At 37.9% G+C, this 24,564-nt stretch overlaps 4 protein-coding genes across 15 annotated transcripts; 1 reads left to right on the top strand and 3 right to left on the bottom strand.

Moving 5' to 3' along the window:
- Nucleotides 1-348: 348 nt before the first annotated feature.
- LOC123006441 (nuclear protein MDM1) lies at nucleotides 349-17,095 on the top strand. 10 transcript variants are annotated; one of them, XM_044400921.1, is made up of 17 exons: nucleotides 349-385; nucleotides 12,183-12,278; nucleotides 12,354-12,631; nucleotides 12,679-12,781; nucleotides 12,847-12,891; nucleotides 12,945-13,075; nucleotides 13,576-13,707; nucleotides 13,802-14,006; nucleotides 14,074-14,342; nucleotides 14,873-15,011; nucleotides 15,066-15,239; nucleotides 15,288-15,419; nucleotides 15,714-15,860; nucleotides 15,945-16,160; nucleotides 16,225-16,335; nucleotides 16,393-16,450; nucleotides 16,583-17,095. In XM_044400921.1, exons 3-16 carry the CDS (start codon nucleotides 12,575-12,577, stop codon nucleotides 16,416-16,418), a joined length of 1,887 nt encoding a protein of 628 aa, XP_044256856.1. In that variant the 5' UTR covers nucleotides 349-385; nucleotides 12,183-12,278; nucleotides 12,354-12,574; the 3' UTR covers nucleotides 16,419-16,450; nucleotides 16,583-17,095. The 10 variants fall into 10 exon arrangements, with proteins under 10 accessions (XP_044256856.1, XP_044256849.1, XP_044256854.1 ...); XM_044400914.1 differs by having other exon boundaries at nucleotides 14,741-15,011; XM_044400915.1 differs by lacking the exon at nucleotides 349-385 and adding an exon at nucleotides 11,012-11,045 and having other exon boundaries at nucleotides 14,741-15,011.
- LOC123006442 lies at nucleotides 493-7,697 on the bottom strand. Its single transcript, XM_044400925.1, has 9 exons — nucleotides 7,512-7,697; nucleotides 3,480-3,663; nucleotides 2,650-2,834; nucleotides 2,295-2,596; nucleotides 1,622-1,941; nucleotides 1,424-1,575; nucleotides 984-1,373; nucleotides 826-933; nucleotides 493-765 (listed from the first exon to the last, which is right to left on the bottom strand). Exons 1-9 carry the CDS (start codon nucleotides 7,561-7,563, stop codon nucleotides 659-661), a joined length of 1,800 nt encoding a protein of 599 aa, XP_044256860.1. The 5' UTR covers nucleotides 7,564-7,697; the 3' UTR covers nucleotides 493-658.
- Nucleotides 7,763-10,917, bottom strand: LOC123006443 (delta(24)-sterol reductase-like). 2 transcript variants are annotated; one of them, XM_044400926.1, is made up of 5 exons: nucleotides 10,696-10,917; nucleotides 10,368-10,523; nucleotides 9,831-10,319; nucleotides 9,249-9,778; nucleotides 7,763-8,041 (listed from the first exon to the last, which is right to left on the bottom strand). In XM_044400926.1, exons 1-5 carry the CDS (start codon nucleotides 10,882-10,884, stop codon nucleotides 7,888-7,890), a joined length of 1,518 nt encoding a protein of 505 aa, XP_044256861.1. In that variant the 5' UTR covers nucleotides 10,885-10,917; the 3' UTR covers nucleotides 7,763-7,887. The 2 variants fall into 2 exon arrangements, with proteins under 2 accessions (XP_044256861.1, XP_044256862.1); XM_044400927.1 differs by having other exon boundaries at nucleotides 7,825-8,034.
- Nucleotides 17,096-17,569: 474 nt separating the features above from the next.
- Nucleotides 17,570-24,202, bottom strand: LOC123006439 (F-BAR domain only protein 2). 2 transcript variants are annotated; one of them, XM_044400912.1, is made up of 12 exons: nucleotides 23,867-24,202; nucleotides 23,683-23,774; nucleotides 22,961-23,631; nucleotides 20,311-20,478; nucleotides 20,147-20,248; nucleotides 19,705-19,807; nucleotides 19,500-19,651; nucleotides 18,755-19,448; nucleotides 18,553-18,708; nucleotides 18,372-18,504; nucleotides 18,115-18,317; nucleotides 17,570-18,061 (listed from the first exon to the last, which is right to left on the bottom strand). In XM_044400912.1, exons 1-12 carry the CDS (start codon nucleotides 23,894-23,896, stop codon nucleotides 17,722-17,724), a joined length of 2,844 nt encoding a protein of 947 aa, XP_044256847.1. In that variant the 5' UTR covers nucleotides 23,897-24,202; the 3' UTR covers nucleotides 17,570-17,721. The 2 variants fall into 2 exon arrangements, with proteins under 2 accessions (XP_044256847.1, XP_044256848.1); XM_044400913.1 differs by lacking the exon at nucleotides 20,147-20,248 and having other exon boundaries at nucleotides 20,404-20,478; nucleotides 23,867-24,201.
- Nucleotides 24,203-24,564: the final 362 nt, after the last annotated feature.

Below are 24,564 nucleotides of genomic sequence, written 5' to 3'. Positions count from 1 at the left end.
ATTTTTGCCTGGATCGGCTAAATGGTTATTAGTTTCCATTTGTGGCGCCTTCCTTGCCGTTCTCACCACTAATTCAGTCTTATATTTTATCTAAAGAATGTCACCGGAAATACTAAATTATATTTACTTAACTTAATCACTGCAAACAAATATATTTAACGATCGCAAATAAAAGAAAAATATTTAAGGAATTCGTATATGAGCTTAAAAATGACGTAGAGGAATATTTTCTTGAGTTAGATAATTTATAGAAATCGCGGGCAACCTTGAATTATGATATATAGGTTTGCTTAAACCATATGACTTTTAAAATGATTTGATAAGAGGAGATGCTAGTTTTTATCGTCCCAACCATCGCACAGGTGTCTCCTTATCAGGAAATTCCGTAAGCACTTTTCTTTTTATATTATTCGCGTAATGAAATCATTGACCTATTTGCTTCCTCGTGTGCAAAGATCAAGATTTAATTTGTTGGAAGAAAATAAACACAAATTAAGTACTTATTTTATTTAAATACAAATAATTTACATCACAACAGTGTATAGTAATCACTACTATAAAGGCAGATGCTCTCAGAGCAAAGTAATAAATTAAGTATAAAAGTATTAAGTAATTTGGCAAGAAAAACTAATAAATACAAGTCTCTCGATTCGTTTTCTTACATAAAACTTTTAAGTATATATACAATTATGCACAATGACGTCGATTTAATAACGATGGCTGAACTTGCATTGTCATTATTCTTTGTCTCAGCTCCTGCCGTATCTGAAATAAGAATAACAATAGTAATTACCCGTTTGCTTTTGTCACTTGTCGGAAAATTACCGAAATTCCAAACTTTGGTCGTAGATCTAACTGTTGGTAACATGCTAACAGTGGGTCTTCGGGGACTCGTTGACGTCCGAGGCGGGTTCCGAGGAGTTGAACTGCTACCTGTAATATCAAGAGTCGTAAAAATAATCGCAAAATCTCGCGGGAATTACATGTATAAACACTGTTTGTTTTATTCAACTGCATGCCGTAATGCAGCGGATCTATATGTCTTTGACAGTGTTCTCCGGCTTCCTTGATATAAATTTCCCGGTTTGAGATTTTAACACCGACGAAGCATTCGTACGTCCCTGCGGCAACATCGCGCCTTTGGGTGTAAGTGTACAAAAATTCCGATTCGCGCCAGTGGCCCAAACACCTGTATTCCCGTTCTTCATAGACTTCATTTGTTTTACAGTGTGACACTTGGTAGTACATCAATTCGGAAGTGTCACAATCGGACCATAATTTGGCACATAAGTCTTCGCCATCTGGGATCACACCTATATACTCGCCCGAAATGGGGCACCGACCTGAAGAAGTCTCTTCCACGGCATCGGTGCCTGAAATAAACCGTCAGATTTGTCACTTAACCCCCCCTTAACCCACTTACGCCCTTGAGTTATCCACGAGTCGTCTTGGAAATTATCGTCGGAACACAGTCCGAACACGTCTTTGGTTGTACTAGCTTTCGAACCTAATTGAAATTCTAATATATTGTTACTCCTCTTAACAATACGCATACAGTTGTACCGCTCCTCATCGCTGAAACATTCAACTTAGCCGCGATCAAGATTCACACGAGCCTTACCATTGTGTCCGACTAAAAATCAAGTATCTACTCCCATCTTCCTGAACACCAACGCATTTTATCGTGTATGTTTTGAACGAGGAGTGGTCGCGGTAGATCATGGTGTCGTAGTCGACACGGACGTGTTCCCAGTTCCCGTGCATCCATTTCGGGAATGTGCAAGTCCCGAAGGACGTTTCGGCCGGCCAGGGGTTCTCCTGACGAGGCGTCAGCGAAAACGTCTCAAAACCATGAGTTGAGTTGATCAAGTCAGTGGTGCAAGTCGAGTCACGACTTAAGGCCATGTGGATGTCGCCAGTGCGATACTCGTGGTTAAACAGCTACAGAATTAACGATATGAGGGCTAAATTCCGGCGAAGGCCAAAAAGCGACACTTGCTCATTTAAATTCTTTATTTTTTTGTTATAAATAATTGTTTTCTTTTGTCTGTGTTTTAAGTATTTTTGATTAACCAGAGATTAAAAATTTCACTTTAATCGTGAACGAAATTTTTTTTAATATCCAAAGTCGAGTCTTTTTCCAAGTTTAGTGTCAAAATTCTGAGTTCTCACGATTCCCGACAAACAAGTTTCCTTAATTAAAAAATTTTAAACTAGAAAAGAACTCTAATTTCTTTTCGTGAAATTGGCCATAAAAAGCAAGTGTCTACTGCACCTTCATATTTCCAACTTACAGCGCATCGATATTTCGGTTTCGGGCCCCCGATTTGCCTATTATTGTCAGCGAAGATGAGATAATACTCGTTGTTGGGTCCCTTCCAGCTGGCCATGCATTCGAATTTGAGATCGAAAGAGTTGGGACTGGCCGTACATCCCCTTAGGCGGAAATTGAGGATTGATCCGGAAGGACAGGAGTCGAGAATGGAGTCATAACCGGTGCAATCATTGGGTTGCGAGGGATTATTACTTGTATATGTGATAGAATATTTTCCGTCGATCGGGCAATATTCTTTCCGTGTATACAAACCGTTCTTTTCTGCAAAAACGCCCTTGTAATATAAATGTGATAGTCATCAATGGTTAACTCACTGAATAACAATATTTCCGCCGCTTCACGATTCGCTAAAGATTCTTCGGAAGGACAATTCTTTTCCGCTAAGTCCTCGTTTGTGTAACATTTCGAAATAATTTCCTGGTTTAACGCAAACACTTGTAAAACGTTTGCGGATCGCAATTTCAGGTGTAAACAACGAATACAACTTGTTTCCCTGTAGCTGTGAAACGTATTAATTAGTGGGAATTCGTGTGAATTGCCACTCACAATTCCATTGGTATTTTGGTATTACGGAAGCTCAGGCATGGCCATTATGAGTTTTCATGCCACAGAATGGGTTTTGACCTTTCTTACTAAACACCAATTAAAAGGTTTAATAACCCCGCTGAATTTTTAACACTAAGAGAAAGACGATAATAATATACATTTCCGGATATCATGAGCTTCGGCGGAAAATTACATAAAAAGATGAATAATTAATATTAACAAGAATTAAACAAGTTCGGCGACACTTTTTTTATAAAACGGATGTGTGATCATTAGTCATATTATTAATTCATTTATTGCATTTATTATTGAAATTTGGAATAGGGGTCTTCGCAATCGTCGGGGAATCAAAGTTTTTTTTGACTATGTATTTCCACTTGGTAAATATCAATTTTCAATGTCAGCGTGTTACATAGAGCATGTCGAAATAATTTGGCCGCTTTTTTATCCGGTTATTATGCACTAATAAGAACGACCGATCGTTTGGTTAAGTTTGCAAAGAAAAAGCTTTTGTTGGTGCCGAAGTTGGTTTAAATATTTTGAAACCGCAATCTGGTCAGAATACCGATGGAATTGTATCGTTCGAAGATTAACATACTTGAGCATGAGTATGAAATTGTTGTTTCCTTTGCGTTTGTGGCAGTTGCCCCAAATGGGGATTGACATCGAGGTCACGTTGACGGTGGTGTACTGTATTCCGGTGCCTAAGTTGGTCGTGGTTTGCATCACGAATTCGCCTTGGAACTGCTGAGGGAAGTAGCAGACGGCGTCCGAGTGTCCCCCTGAAACATCCGAGATTGAATTGTTTTTCTTGGAATAAGCGGTCAAGTGTTTCGGAACAAATTCGGAATTCGGAGAACGCTTCATCGGTTTGGAATTATTCAGTGGGAATGGGTCCGGCTTTCGGTCATTAGCGGTTTGCTCTAATGAGGGGTAATAAGATTGGCCTACGCGCCATCTATTTCGCATAAGAAGAGGCCATATTATGGATGGATTGTTATGGTCCGATGAGCGCAAAGTCACCGACCGGTAGTGCGACGAAGCCTGGCGAGTTACCACAGTTATTGCTAAGAGATAATGGGTAGTAGGTAAAATACCCCGGATCCTGGCGACAATTTCCGTCCTTGTAGAGATTCCAACGACATCCGGAGAATACCTGCAGTACCGGTTTTCGTACTCTGGATCGCGGGATGCTGCCCGACTTAATTACCACTTTCTCCGCCCAGTTAATCAATCTTTTTCTAATTTACCAAACCGACAACTATCAGCAGGATTCACTTTCAACGCGAAATTATTACCTGCACGGGCAAAAACATGCAGAATACCAATGAATCGAACGCCGATGCTAGACCGGAACCATATCAGAAAGGATGCAATCAATTTCTCAACATGACATTCAACGCATTTCTTAATACACCAACAACCATTACTTCACCTATTTTTCTACCGTTTCAACCAATTTTACACACTCGCGCCAGCCGTATAATTAATTCAAAACAAAAACACCATGGCGCCACCAAAAAACAAACCGTTTCATCTCAATTTTCTCACCATATAGCTGCGAAAATTTGCCTCGACATGGAATAAAAAATGAGAAATTGCAACATGTTGTACATTAACCATAATATTACAATAAAACTTTCATTTGACTGACTTCGAAAATGATTATTTCGACTCAGAATTCTTCGAAACCCAATTCTTTTACGGTACTGCATCTCAGGAATTCAAGAGTTAATAAAAATTCTCGATTGTGTTCACAGTTTTTGCGTTTGAAAAAATGTAGACATTTCTGAGCAATTTTATATGAAAATCGAGCTATTTTACCACTCAATTTCGATTGTGCATATTTTGTGTGCAATGACCTGTTACAGAAACAATGACAATGCAATTCCCTTGACCTGCTATTGACAAAACTATGCGGTGAATGTCATCAAAGTACGTTACAATTCCTGAGAATCAAAAATGACAGCCGAAACATTTTCCCTTTTATTTTCAGCTTCACAGTATTAGCTGAAAACCGCAATCTCAAGATTAAAAGAATGTTTGAAACAAAACAAATGTTTCGGATATATGATCTCTTTACTAGCTTATCTTATATAAAAGTTTCACGTCGTTTGATATAAAATCCTTTACTTAAAAATTGTGCAAGAACATGCCTTATGAATAATGTGTCAGAGAGCGTTTGTTACAACTATGTGGTAATCGATTCATGTTGACATTTATGACTCGTGATAGTTTTAAGATTTATCGCAAGAAATGATTTTGTCAAACAAAATTTTTTAAGACTGCAGTGGGCGAGAAAATACAGTATGTTGAATTTAAAATTATTATGGAGTACATTTATGGTTATGCCATTCGAACCACTCAAGTAATTTTGTCTTGTAGTTTCATTTAAACAGTATACTTATTAAATTTATGTTTTTCAGTATTGTCAACTTATTTCAAAGTCACAAAAATTTAAATTGAACACATTACATCTATAAGTGTTGGAAACACGGAGTAAAATATTATTGTCCGTGGTTGGAAACGAAAAGTAGGTAGCGAGTTTTACTCGGAACTCATTGTTGCTAAACGAGTTTATTAAATAAATGCAGATTTGATTTAACAAAAAATTAAAAAAATCTAAGTACGTTTACTTTGATGAGTCGGCAAAATGATCAGAGATATTGTTAAAATTGTTTCAACAGTGACAAAAAAACGCAATTCCACAGTTCCAGTCAACCAAAACTCCGGCTTTTTTTATGTTAAATGGCGTTTATTACTATTTTTAGTTGTTTCAAATTGTAAATTGCCGTATCCTAAAAAATAAAGCTGGTTTTACTTGTGAAAAAACCCGATGCAGTCTTGCTGCAGACTTAATTCAGTCCATTAAAATACGTAAGCCGTAAGATTAGGTAGTACAGGTAGGTACTACAATTACAGGCAGGTGTTCAACTGATTTAGAACGGCCTCTTTAAATGAAACACAGGTAGTTCGAATACCACTAATACCAGAACAGAATTACTTTACCTGCCCTTGCCTTTCACAATTTTCTACTAAATAAACACCAAATGTATATCCTAAATATTTTCTATGTGCTGGGGACTAGTCATCAATAATCGAATAAATCACTGGAATTCCATGAATTGTGCCGTTTTGAGCGAACAATTCCTGTTGTAGTGTGAACGCACCTTAACGGATAAACCACTGTTTGAATAGATGGCTGATAGTATCGGATGGAAACTAATTAGAAGTTTAAGTCGCAGCCTTAATTACCCCGGATTAAATCTCTCCTTTTTAATCAAATTTAAAGTAAATGGGGAAATGTAGTAATAATCTCTTTGTTCGCTAAATGGAGTGAAAAAACTACAAACCGTAACGAAATATGACGCAAAATGCTAATACTCATCTCCTCACTCATGCCCCAGGAAGATCAGGCATTTTCTTATAAAGAACCGAAATAAATAAATCACGACGAGTGTGGGACTCGAATTAACATGCGGTAACAAGTTCGAGTTGATTGTTCCTGTACCCATTCCATTCCATGAATTCTTTCCTCCTACTAAGGAGCACCCACATCGACGTGAAAATATTACCATAACCGACCATAACACAACGCCGTGCCTCGAATATTTAAATTCAATTCCAACACATTAACTCCACCTTATCTTTTACTACCCTCGAATACGATGGAGAAATCTCCACCCAACAGGAAATTGTATTTACTTTTTTTATTTATTGACCCAACACCGGTGTAAAACCCACCTCTAATCAAAATTGAGTAATTTTACGTCGAATTAAAAGACCATTTACGTAGAAAGCTGCGGTTTTATATTTCACACGACCAATGGAGCTATTTCATTAATGCTGACTTAACGAGGGAACAAAGCACAAAGCTTATTTTAGCCCAGAATGCGAGCACCATTCAACTTATTTTTAAAGCGATAAGTCGGGGGTAAACCCTCGTGAATAGCACAGGAATTTGCCACGAAACGCAAAATATTCCCTTTCAGACTGTTAACCAATACAGTTTGTGTTATTTACACAATTAGGTAATAAAATTAAAATAATAAAAACATTTAATCCAGGACAGAAATAACAAAATTGCTTGTCATGTCAGCAGATTACAATATATTCTGTAAAGACTATCTGTCACTAATTTACAAAATCTCGCTTTGTAAACAAGCCGTTTTTCAAATTTTAATTTTAGAAAAAATTGAATTCACATCTTCAATAATTATAAAAGTTTAGATAGTTGGGGTTCGTCGCTTGTGCACCCGTTTGGGTTCTTAGAAATTTGGTTTCTAAACCTCGGTATGAGGCATCAATGTGATTGTTGCCAGTGGCGGTTTTATTTTTCCAAATGAAGATTGTGGTGAATCACGTTTCATTTTTTCTGAATCATTATTAGCTAGTATCCAAGTCGTACAAGTTGAGGAAGTGGTAATTGGATTATTTTTTATCTTGTTCACATTACGGGCGGAAAAACCGTGATTATGGCACAAGTCGAATTTCGCTGTTGTACTGAGTTTTTGGTTTTTGTTATGTCAGATGGTGTGCGAAGATGCGATTGAAAATTGGTTTAGTCAGCGAAGAGGAATGCGCGTTCGCAGACAAATAAATAAACAAAAATTAATCACTGGACACTTACATAGCGAGAGGAGCGCAGCCGAAACCAATGTCACTTTCACATAGGTGTCCATGATAGGGCTAAACACTCGCGAGTACCACTTCGAAATGGTACCGAGCCGAAGGCTGCGACGACTCTGGTCAGCCCCGGGGTGGCAGGTAGAGAACACGACAGGTGCAGGACGTGCTCTCGAGGCACCGTAATTGAATGAACCGGCGGAGTTATGAATGAAGAACCGACTGATCAGCTAGTACTGAGCCGCAGGCGCAAGCGCACTAGGACTAAGGACCACAAAAAGCACTAGTTCTTTTCAACATTCTTTATTTCTGGAATGATGATGGCCACAAGCCGTGACTTCCGAAAGCAAATAGTGCAGCTTCAGTGGTTTCTTCAGTTCCTACTCCCGAGCGGCTCTGCTCACTTTGTCGTAGACTTCGGCGAAGGCCGAGTCGCAGCCCAAAGAAGCCCTCAGCGAGTCGTATAGCCGGTGGTCGAACATCGTGCGAAATTCCTCACGGGACATATATGTGTCGGCATATAGCATCTGGAAACTACACGTATTATCACAATTTCGAATCCGGAAAGCACAATTTCGACAAAAATTCAAGTTAAATGACCGACACAAACAATTAAAGGCCTAACGAGGAAATTATTACAGCTCTGGGAACAATTATAACCGAAAATTATATCCCAAAAAAATTGCACAAATTTATTGCTCTAATTTTTAAGCAAAGTTATTTATTGTAAAATAACACAACAATTCAAAATTGAACACAAGGACTGACCTATTTTTTTCACACAAAGAGCTTCAATTACTTGAAACCAAACTGTTGTAAAATTTGTGAAAATGCAGTGTCGTTGAACGTTACAAGTTGGTTTTCTGCCAAGAAAAAAAGGAGAGCTCACATAATTACTTAGGAGAAAGAAATGTAAAAAATTGCGGTTCTATCTGTACCTATCAAAAGATTTTAGAAAAGGTTGGGCTCAAACAGAGCAGGAAGATCACTGATAATTCTGTGTTTTGTGAAAATAAGGAAAAACTCATGTCGTGCCTTAAAATAACAATCATTTCTCATATTTGTCGTAGCTTAATTGAATAAATAAACGAACATAGAAGTACAAAAATAGATAATCATTTGCTTTGTAAATACATAAATGTAAAAACTAACTGGTATGCAGATAACGCACTATATAATCAAAATAATTTTACTGTCCAGCGTCCCATGACTTCTATAAATAGAGTGTGTCTATGCCGCAAGCAATAATCATACTCCGACTGAAAGATTACTTAAAACTTTGAGCTTATTTTATGTAAAATTGTGAAATTTTGATAAAAAAGTTCAAACAAATAATGCATGCGTACATGTCATGTTGAACGGCAATTATATTTGTTACGTTAATGTTATCATAAACCAAATAAATCAATTACTTTGATCCTAAAGTCACATTGTCCACAATTTTATGTCACTCAGATGATTATTACTGTCAATTTTTAACTCATCTGGAAGTTGTCATGTCTGGACATAGTCGCTCTGCATTACAGCCGCTGTAATAGCATCAATTTAGGTAATTAGTATAGCAAAGTCATGTTTTACTATCAATACAAATGTTATAAATATCATGTAATAATTTCGTAGTGCAAACATTAACTGGGAACATAATTGTTTTAACAACTTGAAATTAGGGAAAAAATAAGCGGAAACGTTTCAAAACCTACACGCTAATCACTCCAATTATAATTAGAGCTAAATGACTTACCCATTGACACTAGTGACGTATTTTTCGATCTCTCTCGTTGATTCAAGTGGCGAAAATTTTTTTGCTTTGGGTACCCCGTATACCCCGATATCGACATAAACAGGGTCTGTGGAATAATTAGTTATGGGTGGATGTACCATTCCGGGGTTTGGAGGTAATTTGAAAGGGCAAATCCACATGGGATATATCTCGAGGACCTCGTGAAACTTTTCAATGCTAGCTTTGAGCATTTCAATAGGTACCAACATGTCTTGAATCACGTGATTGTTCTCGTACAGTTTTCGGACAGCTTCAGTTTGGGTCAGTTTTAGAAGAGATACTTTTGGAGGTACTATCCAACCTAAGAAAAACCTAAACAGGACGTTATTTCCGAAGGGAATAATATCCTGAAGTTCCCAAAATATAGATCTTGTATGTCTGTGATAATAGTCACGCAAGGGGATGTATTCTACTACAATTTCATTTGTTTCCAACATGCTCTCAACATGTTTAAAAAACCAAGGCTTGTACCATTTGCCAATCGCATTTACCTGCAACCAATTGAACGTAGAGCCAAAATTTGAACCACTTTAGTGTTTATACTTTATTTTCGTCTATTTGATCGGTTTGAATGCCTGTCATGAGCACTGCCTTATCTTTATCATAAACCAAAGTTTCAACAAATTCATTATTTAAGTCTTTACTAGCTGATTCAGTCTCTTGAGTTAATTGTTCCAAGGTTTTTAACGGTTTGTAAGTCAGCTTGACGTATTTTTTGGCTGGGATTAATTGAATTTCGACAGCAGTTAATATACCCAAAGTACCATAGGACCAAGGTACTGAATAGAACAAATTCGGGTTTTCTTCAGCTGAACAAGTGGTAACAGAACCATCACAAAGAACTAATTCGTACGAAACACAAATGTGTTGGAAAAGGCCGTATTTGTGCGAAGATGACTCTATTCCAGTCCCCATAACTAAACCTCCAACTGTCAAATCGTCGAGCTCCGGTACCACCGGTATAGTCCAGCCTAAGGAGTTCAAAGTTGCGGTTAGCTGACCCATAGTGACTAAAGGTTCAACTCGTACAGTCTAATAATTTGAAAAATTAAACTTGCGTCTTAGGTTTTTGAGTGGTACCTTCTTTTCTAAATTAATATCTAAAACGTCAACCAGATTGACTTCAATATTATACATAGTTTTCTTATATTTAGGTCTTCTGAAGGAGACAGTCTGCCATCCAGGCCTCGCCGTGCACATAAACTGTTTCTTTCCATTCTTAATCCAATTTCTTACCTTAAATACGAAACAGCAATTAGGATCGCGGTCAAAAAACCATTTCGGTTCCAGTGAACTCGAACGAAATTAAATAGAAATTTCGATGTAAATCTACTTTGTGACTCAGCTGAATTTAATCAAAAAAGCAAATATTTGTGCTTCTCGACAACAATGAAATTTTTTGACATACCTGAGTTTGTACATGTTTCACTTTGGAATGATGTTGTTTAGGGGCACTACTCAATTTAAAAATGATCCAATTACGAAAGTACAACCAAATATCGAAAAAGAAAGACGCAGGCAAGAGGAAAAGACATACGAAAACCCATCTGTAATGAATAAGGATGTACTCAAAGAGTCCCTCCGGTTGATATGCCATGTTCACAGACTGAACTGATAAAATTTTATTTTAATCAAGGTTAAATTAGTTTAAAAACAAGCGTACTAGCGCATCGCGCATCTGTGATTTTATTAACGATTTGTTTATATTTCAAACTCGCTCGAGGTTTGACGAATTTTGTTGCCACACGGCTGTGTCAGGTGAGATTCTATCACAAATCGATTGTTTCACCTTAAAAATCCACTCAACGATTCGAGCTCTGTAAATCATTAATACAAACGAAGTCATTATCACCACTTGTAGTTTATTTTGCCCGCATTGCTATGGGGTAATTAATTATGCAAGAGAGCTTTCGTATTTACTTTTTTTTAAAACCTTTGAAATGTCAAGCTTGACTTTGCTGGAAACGTCCGATGGAACAAAAAATTTTATACATTTATTTAATCGGCGGCTGTTCAGAAGTGCAACGTTATATTGCATTATGTTGTAGTGCGGATGTGAAAAAGTAATGCAATTTACGGTTTTTAATGTTAAATCCAAAAACCGTAACTGGCATGAACCCATTTAAGAAAAGTTGTATACTTGCATTATTCATAATTTAGGAATTCATTTTCTAGAATATGGGAGCAGTTAACATTGTTTTATTACATACAGAAAAGGTTTTATAATCGGGTTTGTCTGTCTGATAAAACAAAGGATACTATTTTACTCTTAATCTATATTCTAATGCTGATTAACAAAAAGGTGTTTTGGTGTTAAGGTTGTTTTATTTTATTTTTCCTTGGAATGAAGATAAAATGTGAGAGTCTATAATTTTTTTTATTTGAGATATTATTGATGGTTAAAATATTTGGTTAAAATGCCTATATAATCGATAATAATTTTATTGGTCGGATTGCTGTGACCTTTGAAAGTCAGGTTTGTACTTAAAACAGCTTTTAATGAGCAAAATAATGTCAATGTAATGTAAATGGCATTATTTAATTTTCTTTGTAAAAGGGTCTTCTTTTGTTTAGAAGTAAATGGAGTCGAGTAAAATTAAATTTAAAAAGTTGTGCGTCTGAAAAACTTTAATTTGTTGTATGTTAGAAATGTAATTTGTGTGTTCTAAATTCAATTGCGTGGCCAGAGCCAGAAATGAATAAAATGCCTTAGAAAGAAATTGCCTTAGAAGATTGGGGGAAAATGTGTTATGATTGAATAGGGGCTGATAGGTCAGAGAAAAAGATGTCTACTGACCGATCGTCCTTGGATTCCACCATTTTGGGGTGAATGACCTCGCACATTGAATTTCCCTGTTAGAGTGTCAGGGGTGAGTGCAAAGTGTCGTTTTGCAGGTGATTTCGCTGTTATTGAACGAAGTTGAATTGGAGTAATAGGAATTGAGTCCAGTGGATTATAATTCGGGGTATTTGTTGTGGATGGCGCTCTAAGTGAGTAAAAAACAGTAGCGCAACTGGCGCAACGATAGAATTGCAAGGAGCAGGCGCCCGTCTATTGATTCTTAGGTTGAGTAGAGCCGTCGTCGACCCGACCACGGATTGCCAATAAGGTGGGGCTCCTGTCATGCTGCACGAGCTCTCGTGTCTGTCGAGTCTGGTGGCTCATTAAGTTCTCGCGACCTACGCCGTCTCCTCTCACGTTTACTGGCCCCCGGAGTTTCCGGTGCGGTGTATGGCTTGTCGGCCTCAGAGTTACTTGGAGAGAATTTAAGTGTCCATTCGACCTGATGATTGGCTCATTCTGGAATTTGTGCAGAGCTTGCCCGTCGATGCCTGTCGATAAGGTAAGGAGGAGCAGAGAGTTGACGCCATTGCCGATTTCAACTTGCAGCTGCACTCCGAGTACCGGAGTACTTACCGATGGCACGAGTACACGGGGCCGAGGCAGGAGGTCGTGCGGAGGCCACCGCAGCCCAACGCCGCTCCAAACGCCGGTAAGTCTTTTCAGTCTTTACCAGATCAATAGCAACTCCAGACTTGACTTAATCACGTCTTTTAGGCGACACTCAGCACTCCTCCAAGGAGGATGAGGTGCATAATGAACGTAAGTTGAGTGAGTCTGGTTGTTCTTATTGGTTAATTTGTTTGTGGGTTTAGTGCCCAAACTGGAACCGGCGATGCCTAGAAGGAAGAAGTATCCCGATTTGGCCTACCGTCATCACGAGTTTTTGATCAGTGATGGCGAAATTACTGCGAATGGGATGTGCAACACGGAAACAAGGGCTAGGGTAAGCTGGGTAGATACCACCGTGCACGCACTTATGCATCTGGTCGCGTCGCTCAACCGCTAACGTAACAAGTAGACTACAACTCCACAGTACTTGTAGACAGATTCATACAGGGTGTGTCAGAAGATTTGCGCCATTTGGTGGCAAGTTCAGAATGTTTGGTGTGCTTTTTGGCACATCTTGTATGATGAGGAGTCCAGCTAGACTAAGTCGGTGCGTGAAGCGAATTGCCGTCGCCGCTCCCGAGGCTCTGACGTTAGTTGAACCAAACCCGTAAGTCCAGTAGTCCAGTTGCTCTCTCCGCCTTGCCTGCATGAGAGTCCCGAGTGTCGGCCATTGGTGTATCGATCTCGTTGAGATCGATGAGAGGGCCCGCCACTTGGTAACCCGTCCAGTTGGAAGCCCATTAAAGGGATCAGTGCTGCATGCGACGTATTAAAATGAATACGTTTCCGTTGTCATTGCATGATTGTATGAAAATGTATTCATTTTAATTGCAGTCGGAGGAGCGTGGGGCGCACTGGAGGCCTTCCCGGCGGAGCAAGTCGGAGGGACCGCGTGGCGGCGGCCACGGGGACGGCATGCGGGAGCGGGAGCGGCGTAGGGAATCGGACCCGGATTTGGAGAACATGGTAATAATCACACACACGCGACACGATTACACTATACCCCCCGATCCGCTTTGATCTTACCATCCGCACGCCGACGGTCCGTCTTTCTTTCCAGGGACGCGAAACTGGACTTCTTCGGAAGGCCATTTCAAAAATTAGCACTGAATACAGACTGCAATTCGCATGGCCTCATGGCCATACTTCACGTAAAGATGCCGTCGATTCTTCGGCACCTCGTAAATCCCAATCGATGGGAGCTCTAAAACCAACCACCAATGCAATGGTGCACAAAAAACGCATCGATTTGGAAAATAAGGATGGTAAGCATCAAATTCCTCCATTCCCGCATTACTTACACCCTAAACCACCATAATGCACCACCATCAGCCAGTGAACTCGAACCATTAGTCGATGAAAGAAACACACGTGAAGACAAGACTCACATATTCAAGGATGAATTCAATTCCGAATACAAGAAGAACTTCAGACCTTTCTCCCAATATGAATACTCGGAAGGACGATTCACCAAGCGGGGACCTTCCCTAGACGAGACCGATAACTCAACCGGACAAAACTCACTACCACCTCATTGTGACAAAAACGACTCTTGGTACGGAGAAGTCGTTGAATTACGAAAAAAAGCAGGAGAATATAAGGTATGACATAAGAAATTTTTCGTATACGGTCTAGGGAACCCTTGGAGTTGGGATCATTCCCAACAAACACTGACCTAATCAATCCGGAACTGTTCGTTTTTTATTTGCTTTTTTATTGAAATTTCAATAGGTAATTCCATTATGATAAAACTTGTATTCCATTTTTGCGCGTCCTTCTATTTGAGAAAATTAACACAATTGTATGTTCCAACTGTTAATAAAAGCCTGCAAATAGCAGAGCTACTTTTTGTTTTGTGCAAATCGAGAACTGTTAATCCCAATTTATCAACTTGTTGTATTTAGAAAGCACAGATTGGTTTAGGTTAGTTTATGTGATCTGAACACAAAAATAATTGCACTTGGTGAAATTAATTATTCCGTGTGAATATTTGTGACAGCACCGCGGTTGGGGTAGTGAACTTGCTCCAGATAGGCTTTCTGATATATGCAATAAGCAAGTTGAACTTTGGGATCAAGTTTCACGGAGAAGTTCTCTATCAGCCTTATCTCTCGCTTCCATGACACACAAGTCTTATACAAAAGAAGAAAAGGAAGTAGATAATAACAGCAAGACTTCTCCATCGAAAGCTGCTCGCAATGCTGAAAATTCAGCTCGAATTGTACGAGATATGATCAGACATCATTTAGAACGAACAACTGGTGGCTCAGGTACAATTAATGCCGCTTTACAAAGATCCAAATCTTAACAAACTTCATATTCAGAATTTGACGGTTTGATTCTGTCGCCGACTAGAGAGAAACTCGAACCGACTATACCACGAAAAGATGATGATTCAAGAAGTTCCCAAAAGAACAGTCCCAAGAAACACTCACCGCTGAAATCATCATCTTTGAAACGACATAACCAGAAAGCTCCTAAAAGCGGTCCTAAGAACCGTAAGTGCGACTTCTTTGTGTTTCGCGATGCTACATTGTTTTTTCTAGTTCGTTCCCAATCTGTTGGCCCCGTAACAGATATGACTGAAAAACGGTCACCAAAGCGCCAGTCAAGATCTGCCACCGTCAAAGAGCGAAAATCTTCGGCAAATCAAGCTAGCATCAAAAGGCCTCGACCTTGTAAGCTCCAGCATGTGATTAAATCGTCAGTGTGTGCCAAGACTCGTGATGTTTGGCTTGGCTCATTTCACTTGCAATAAATGCTTTCGACGTGCAAAATTCAATTCGGTCCTCACTTCATTTCTTTTTTTGTCTATTATTTTTTCCGTTGATGTATGCAAAGCTTTGGAAGGACATCTTATTGGAAAAATAAGACAGTCTTTCAGTGCGGTTTCTTGCTTCAGCAAATGTGTGAAACAATTGCACCGCGCTTGTGTTGGTTGTAGTATTAGTAACGAATTTCCGGTGTTTTAGCATCCTTGAACACTACTGTCTCATCCCGATCTAAACATAGCTCGGTACCCTCTAAAACCGAAGACGACAGATTGGCCAAAGCTAATTCAAAATCTAACACTAAGCAAAAACTAGGCACTAAACAGTTAGAAAAAGGAATTTCTGGAGGTAAGAAGGCACGATCCTTGGCACACGCAATTCATTTTGAACCGACTTCGGTAATAACGTTTTTAAAAAATCATGTACTGATAGCCGACCCACCCAAAACCGAAGTTAACGAAGCAGTTAAGAATGCACCAGTGGAAGGACCCGAAATAATTGATTATGAACCGGTGGTAAAGTCGCCCCCGGAACCAACTAGGGTGAAATCTCCCGAACAAATTCTGATGCGTTCTCCGGATCCTGTCAACTGGACTGTACCACTCGACACCGGAAAAACTTTTACTGTCACTCAAAACGTTAGGGAGGGTAAAAATCAGTCCATCAATTTCAACCAAGGCTGATTTATTGACAAATAAGTGCTTTGTTTCAGGGGATTTGGGTAGTCGACCCCATAGCGAAGTAAAAGCCTGGACTCCTCCAGACGTGCCCCTTCCTATTGCCCAGTCTGCTCCACCAACTCTTGATCAAAATAAGGAACAAGGCATGTCGTAAACTTGGACCCGATTTCTGCTTATTCGATTTGGTTATGTTGCTTTAGGTATGGATTTAGCAGTGAAAGCATGAACTCGGGCCAGGGCAGAGTCATCGCTGCACAGGCAAGTATTTAATTGATCGAGTCCACTCCCCAACCCTGATAATCCTATCGATTCGTGTCAAAAATAGCCGCTTACAAACCAATCGATATCTGGACGCCGATGGCTAATATATATAAGTGGTTTTATTTGTAGCTGAGAGACCTCCAACCAACGGTAGAGCATCTACGGCCATGTGATTCCATCAAAGATGCATCTTTCAACAGGGTAGTAGCCAGGAAGTGTTGGTGCTCGTAATGGCCACGGTTTTGTAACTCCGTGGTGTATGTTCGCCAGGACTGAATAAGGGACATACACCACGGTAATCGCGCCATTTGCTGAACCTTATTTGAGCCATTTGCCCAGCTTTACCTTTGTAATCAACTGCTTATGTTCCATGCCATCCGTTTACAAATCCGTCAAGGTGCCACACATTTCGTTCAAAATTATGGACGTCCCCTTTATACAAAAATTTGTGATCTCTAATCAGTGCACTCGTGTTTTCTGCCACAAGGAAGTCAGACGAAATTATCTATGGTTGACATATATTCATATATTTTGTGTAGATGCGTTTGCTTGCCAACTCTCTGGTTAATTTAGTGACATCGAACGCACTTATATTATTTATTATTAATCATACAGTAAAGAGTTATATAAAAGTTTCTGTTACTCTAGTCTTTCATTCACAACTTACCTCAATCCCTATCCAACAATCAATAACTTCCATAAAAAATTAAATCAAAGGAAATATTTGCATTACAATTGTATCAGAACTATATATTTACTTTCCAACAAACAAAAAAAAATAAAAAGAAAAAACGAGAGGTAAGCAATAGTAAACACGTCAATAAATGAAAAATGTTTTATTTACTGACAGATTTCACGAAATGTGAAACATCAAACAAAAAACTAAAATTACTACCCTAAAAAACAATATGATCATGTAAAACTTAATATACGTTTACTTATTAAAGAAATTCTCTAGAAATTGGTACAAAACAAAAAGAAGGATTTAGTGCCTTTTTAGGAACTGAAATTGAAATTTTAGTCACTGACCGTCGCCACAGAGATGTGCAACTTGAAGTCACGTGACATCGGTCACTACGACTCGGCCGATTCAAACATTAATAAAAAAGCAGTAACTCCTTTACAAAATCTTTATTGATTATAAAATAGCTTCATAAACTATATATAATATATGCTATATAACATGGAAATAGTCATAAATAAAAATAGTTGACATACAAATTTAAAAGTTATATATGCACATATTGCACGTGTGATATGTGGGAATGCTAGCAGTTTGGATCACCGGTCGAAGAGACCGTGCTCGCAGCAGCAGATCCAGTGGACGGTGTTCCCGTACCCGAGCTATACTTCAAATCACCATCACAAATATATTTTCCGGATATAAAGCGTCTTTTGACTAGAGATAGCCGATACCCCGTCCCAACTAGCTGAAATTCAATTCCTGAAAGTGTGGTACCTTCACAATTGAATGAGGCTGAAATCGTCGCCGGATTAGTGGGACCGTTTTCTAATTCGAAACGAGCTAACATCGACCCGACGCCATGATTCTCCGAATGTTGAGATAATTCGGTAAACTTCCAAATCGCACGATTTGAATCAGCCAACCTGAAATGTGAAAACTTAAAATGGATACCTACCGAAATAATTCCAGTAAATACCATTGAGCCGCAGGTTTTAATTGGTGATTTTTCACACCACCATCGACAGGGACTGCTACAGTTACATTGAGTAACGGAGTAGGAGAACTCATGGAATGCGAATTGTATTTGTAATCCACCTTTAAATCTGTATGTGAACTTGTACATTTCCAATAGGCCACAAGTTGAAATGGGCACGAATTCGCGCCAGGCTTAGCTTTAATCTGAACCAAATCCAATCAAATATGCGATTAACCACCAAAAGAAATGTTACTCACTTGGTATTTTAATATGTCTACATTGAAATAGGAGGCGCTAGGATTTTGTTCCGATTGCTTTTTTAACAATGCACTTAAAGCGGACATATTAAATTCCAAAACTAAATTATCAGTTGATGATTGTCCATTATCACTTCAAAGAAATTTATATATTACAAAGCAAAACAACAATCGGTCTTACATAGCCACTAGTTGCTTATTAGGTAGTATATTTATAAGCCTTTGGGTGTTTTTCACTCGAAAAACTAATTTAGCCGGATTTGGATTATTCGCGAGAATTGTAACAATACCGGCTGGGAATGACAACATCATCTCACCCGACATTTTCACTTGACATCTACAATTATTTTTAAGTCAATAGTTACCAAATTGTCTCTTTGTACCTAGTCTCATCTGCTCCTCGGAAGTACGAATGAACAATTTCGTGGAACGCAACCGCTAATGGAATTGTATCAGCCATGCCAATAGTAAGTGGTGAAGGTCCTCTTGAGACCCCAACAGGAACACAAGCAGTGCGAAATTCCAGACTACTAATACTATCAGCTCGTGAAATATTACTTTGATTAATATGTCGCGAAGGATCAGACCGACGAGATGGCGGTCTAGGAATCGACATGTAGCCCGAAGTAGGCGTTGGAGTTTGACGCAAAGGCTGCTTGGTGACACCTCCAGATGCAGCTTCACCATCCTCAGACAACAAGTCACCTAAGTCAGCATATCGCGAAGATGCTGAAAGTGTTGGCGAGTTTAACGCCAACTGAGAAGGGCTCTGTAATGGAGCGTAAGGATGGGAGCTTGTTGGTGTAGAGGAATTTGATGCGTTGGGACTTTGGACAAAATTTAAACCTAATAGGTCACTACTAGGTTTGCCGAGTTGTTGGGAGACTGATTGGGAGCGTTTCATTGCTAAATCTTGGTTATCTAAATTAGAACCGCGACGGCCGTAAGCACCTCCAGTTGGTGATAAATAGAGATTTTCTACTGTTGCTCGCAATTCATCTACTGAAGCTGACATAGGTGCAGAACCATTATTTAAAGGCTTTATTTCGACATGGATTTTACGTTCGCGTTCGTCATCTACCAAATCGTTAAGTCAGCTTAAGTAAAGTCACTGGGTAACAAATTTACCAGTATCAGAGTCAGATGAAGAGTAAAAACTCCCTTTTTCATTATTCCAATTATGAGGAACATTTGGTCTTATAACATATCCATCCTCGTCCAATTCTGGAGCAGTTGGCTCTGGTGCTGGTTGAGTTCGTTGAGATTCGTCTTTTTCCTCCCTAAGTAATGAATACGGGTATAATACAAAAAAGTAACGTAACTGAAAACTTACATGTCTGATTTCTCTTCTTTATTGCTTTGAGTATCAACATTATCCTTAACTTTCTTTTTGGATTTCTTTTGTTTAGCTTTTTCGCGCCTACTACGTAAAAACCCTACAACAACGTTATGTGAGTCAACTGTCTGACAATGTTATGGACGAATATATGAATGATGAGTCAATGTAAGTGTAAGCAATGGTTGAGAGGGGGTATATAGCGTGCTATGCCTTGCCAACACAGCCAGGTTTAAACAGTAAAAAACGTGCAGATGTATCAGGGTACGTAAGAAAATCCGGGTCTGCTACCTGCTAAAAGCCCAACAGCACAGTGATAGTGATACAAGCATAGAATCTGTGAAAAGATGACAATAACCGCCACCGTTCGATTAAAAAAATAACAGCTCGAGCCGACGCCAGACATGCAGGACATCTATTATAGAAGAAGTTAAGTTACACTTAGATCCACGGTGGGAGTGTCGTGTCAGCTGTTGGTCCCCTTCCGGACTTGTCGGACTCGATGGGGCGCTGCATGGGCCGGCTCGGCTCTCGCGTGATCCTGAAAACACAACCCTTGCCCGGGTCAAACAGTGCTACAGCGACCAGGAAACTGACACGTACCCTGGGAGTTAGACATGAAGAGATTGAGGAGGGAAGTTGTACGGCGGGAAGTTTTGGCATGTGTTGGCACGGACTGGTCACTATTGCCATTACCTTCGCGCTTTGATGGTTTCGAACTCTCGGAGTCTTGTGTGGGCGACATCAGCGCCTCCTCTATATCAACTATACCTTCAACAAAACCAAACGTTACCCACCGATAACAACACGAAAACTAATCAACTACTAAACTTTTTCAATTATTTTACGTCAACGGTAACGAATAAGGAACGACGATTGACAATTGTCAACAGTTAAAGTAGACAATTTAAAGGTTTCATTTAATTACAAGGTCTATAAAGAGAGAAACGCCACCCAGAATACATAATTCTTGACTTTTCATAGCAACTTCAGCATACAGCGTAACACATTTTTATCCATTTGAAAAATATAACAAACTTCTTCGTTAATCAATTAATCATACAACAAGAACAAATACTAAGATCTGTTAAAATTAAAAAACATTTAAATCGTAAGTAACCACATTTCTTTCTTCAATTACAATTGCACAACAAATTTAAAACTTTGTAATGTCCTTAAAAAGTGGTATGTATATTAAAATAAGGTCTGCGGAATCGACATCTGTTTTGTTATATCACGTAAGTTTATTAAAATACCATAAGTAACTTTTGACACTTTTATTATTTTAAGAATTACAATTATTCTTAGAATTTACGTAATAAAGTTTCACATTCCTACTGATCTTTTAATGTTTCTCTTATTAAAAACCAACAATATTTAGTTAATATGCTCAAATTCCATCGTTCTTGAATTTTTTTTTCTAATGTAGCAATATTCTGAACAAATAGCTTTTTATACTCCCAAGTTATCGGGAAAAAAATCAAGATAGAAATAAAGAAAATGAATCTTCATTGATGAAGTATAACCCCCATAGCGGTTTAACATTGTAACACTTCTTCCAGAATTTAATCATAATCAAGCGACTTAAAGTTTTCGAGAAAATTAAAACGACTTGAAGACAATCCCATCAGTTTTTTCAGTTATAGTTAACTTACTAGCAAAATTGTCATAGTTTGCATTTGCATCTGTGGACCAGCTCACTCTATTTTATTTTGACTTATACGCGGAAATTAATAATAAGTCCTAAGTGGTTGATGTTCGTAAGTCGTAATTACAAAAAAATTAATACTTTTAAATTGGCACTATTTCTTTATTATTTTGAGAATTAAGGAATAACAAGTACACTTATCGTGTCATTATCACGCAAATGAATAAAACAATATTAATTTTATTCCGTACGCGTTAGTTAAACGTATTTTTGTTATGACAATTCCTTAAAAAAATATTAATAAAAAAAATGGTACGTGATATAAGAAAAAGTAGTTCATATTCGTAATCAGCACACTCAGAAACAACAGAATCTATTAAAATTTTACAAAGGATAAAATGTGTAGTGTTATTATTGTATCATTTCAATACAGGGTGTGCCAGAACTCGCGCCCCAGAGAAAATTTTCAAGTAAGGTAAGATACCAGGAACATGAAAAAATGTTTAAAAAATTCTATCTGTCAAAAAATTTTGACATTTGACATTTTTTATGTCTATTTCAGGATACTGATGATCTTGTATATGTTATTTTACAATTATTTAGTAAAGGGACAAAAATTTTGCCAATAAAAGCCACAAATAACTTTGAATAGAGTTACAATTTAGGATACAGCGTCCTTGTTTTCTCTTTTAATAGCCTATAGCAAAAAAACTTGGAAAATTATTTTTCCAAGAGAAATAAATACAGTCAAAGTGCAAACTTTAAACCCTCATAACTTCGAAATTTTTCTAGATAAAATTTTTTTAACATTTTTTTTAACATGTTCCTGGCATCTTACCTTATATGGCATTTTCCTCTGGGGCCCGACTTCTGGCGCAATGTTGTCAAATTAATTTAAAAATCACAGATGATAACAGTATTTTTTATTGTGATCTATTTAACCGCATTTATTCACAATAAGACTTTTAAGTATACATTGTTTTAAAAACAAAAAAAAAAAAAAAAAAATTAACAAATTAAAAATTTAGTTAATATTTATTACTAGGAATAGTAAATCCAATCTGAAAGAATTCACATACAAAAAAAAACATTGACAAATATATATTTCAGTTGTTTATTTATTTTAATTAAAAAAATAATAATTTGGATATCTGAAGAACTGATAATTCGGATAACCTGTTTCAATAATTGGTTCGGATTATAGAGGTTCTGCAGTATTTAAGAAGCTTATTTTTTTCTGTTTTGAAAAAATACATATGTGTAACACAATATATTGATAAACCTATAGTACTGCAACATTCTGGGGTTCTCAAGAAGATAAAGTCTATATCTGTTCTAACATTTTGGTTTCGTTTCATAATAATAAAGGCTAGAAAAATAACTGATACCGTGTATAAGTATGTTCTTGGAGAATCTTTTTATTCCTCTATTCCGTGTGTTTATAAAACACTTCTAAATTCGCAGTATTGTATTTCTTGTTTGTTTCAATTACTCTTAAATTTCTGTTTGTTCCAAATAAATTCTAAGCCCGTCATATAACAATGCTTTTGTTTGAGTCAAATTACGGTAATAAAATGCGCCAACGTTGCGAATATAAATATTTACCTGGCCTTTCAAGTCCCGTGGATTTGTTGCGAACGAACTGTTCAAGCAACTGATCCACGGTCAGTTCAAGACACTGCTGTCTGAATTCTTTGTGGACTTTTCCCATTTGTTCATGTGTCCATTCCACGACCTCTGCATACGAATTCAAGAATTCCTTCATATGGCCTAAATGAGTGACTTCCAGTTCTTGAAAATTCTTACAAGTGACTGACATTTTTTTCTCAAAGTCATCTTTGATAACTGTATATTTTTCAACGTAGGATTTGTACTCTTCCTGCGATTTTTTCATCTTCAATTCAGCTTTTTCTATCTCTTTAGGACTAGCGTTATCTTTACGCAGTTTATCTAATTCCTGTCCCCGCTGAGTGTAGGTGTCTTTGCATTTTTGTACCATTAATGTTACATTTTGCATGGCTTGGACTGACTCCAGAGTCCCAGATTCATCCTCCTTGACAGTCTTGTGCTTTTTGTGTAATTCCTCTGCATATTTGTTCACTTCCTTCACTAAATCCGAGACTTTTTGCACCATTTGCATGTGGAGCGCCGAAAGACGCTCCGCTGAGGTCTTCAAGACCTGCCATAATGGAGCAAAAGTGCCTTGATTACAACAACTTCCTGCTTGCTTGGCAAACTTGGCAAGTAGTTTCGAGTTGTTTTCTTCAATGTTTGATCTGATGACGCGAAAATTAGTAAATTGCTGCTCACAAAATAGGGACTCTTACCGTTCTCTGAGTAATTCGGCAAGATCTTTACTAGCAACTAGGCCATATTTCATGTTATGGTATAAAACATCGAATCCATTGTTCTTCTCGCCCTAAGTCACAAAAATCGGATAATAATAATCTTAATTAGATTAGGAGTTGAGACGTCAATAGAACTTCCTCGTTTAGGTTAGATGACACTCACCCAAAAATAATCGTTGAAGTCGACGGTCATTGTTGCACTATAACCATGCCAAATGACTGAAAATTCGTTATCACTAGCCAAAAAAGTAAGGGCACATTACTCTGATTAGTATACGGCGAATATAAACAATCACAACCGTCATTCGTTTACAACATCCTTTCAATCAGACAACACTATTTACATACAACAAACAATATCTAACATAAACAACTTATTCCCAATCGAAATTAACAAAAATCAACCCCTTAACTTAATCTGCCTTTCAGCATTCAACGACATTCACCCGTTTGACGGTATTTAATTGCAATAACGAGATCGTAGGGGGCGGATCATCACAAAATTGTTACAACCGAAGTGACGTATGAGGGCGTTACCGTCAAATCTAGATAACCAACAATACACAGTCGCACTCAAATTGCATAGTTACAATCTATAATCTCCAAAAAATCAATTTATTTCAAACCAAACACTTCAAAAATTTATTTAAACGATGACTAATTTTTAATGAGGTGGAAACGTGGGCTCGATATTGAAATAACGGGGCCTAGTCAGGGGACAAAACTCTAAAAGCCATAAATGTCATGTTCGATCAGGATCATAATTTAAATAAAAATTTAACTCGATAAATTATTTCAGCTTATTACTGTGTTGACAACGTTTATTTTTAGTTTGATGTATGATAAAATAAAAACATACAC

This window comes from Tribolium madens, unplaced genomic scaffold, assembly GCF_015345945.1.
Source record: "Tribolium madens isolate multiple individuals breed KSU strain unplaced genomic scaffold, Tmad_KSU_1.1 Scaffold_2;HRSCAF=44;Tcas5.2_LGX, whole genome shotgun sequence".
NCBI classification, from domain to species: Eukaryota; Metazoa; Arthropoda; class Insecta; order Coleoptera; family Tenebrionidae; genus Tribolium; species Tribolium madens.
Note: the sequence above shows the minus strand (reverse complement) of the source record. Positions and strands in the feature narration are given on the sequence as shown.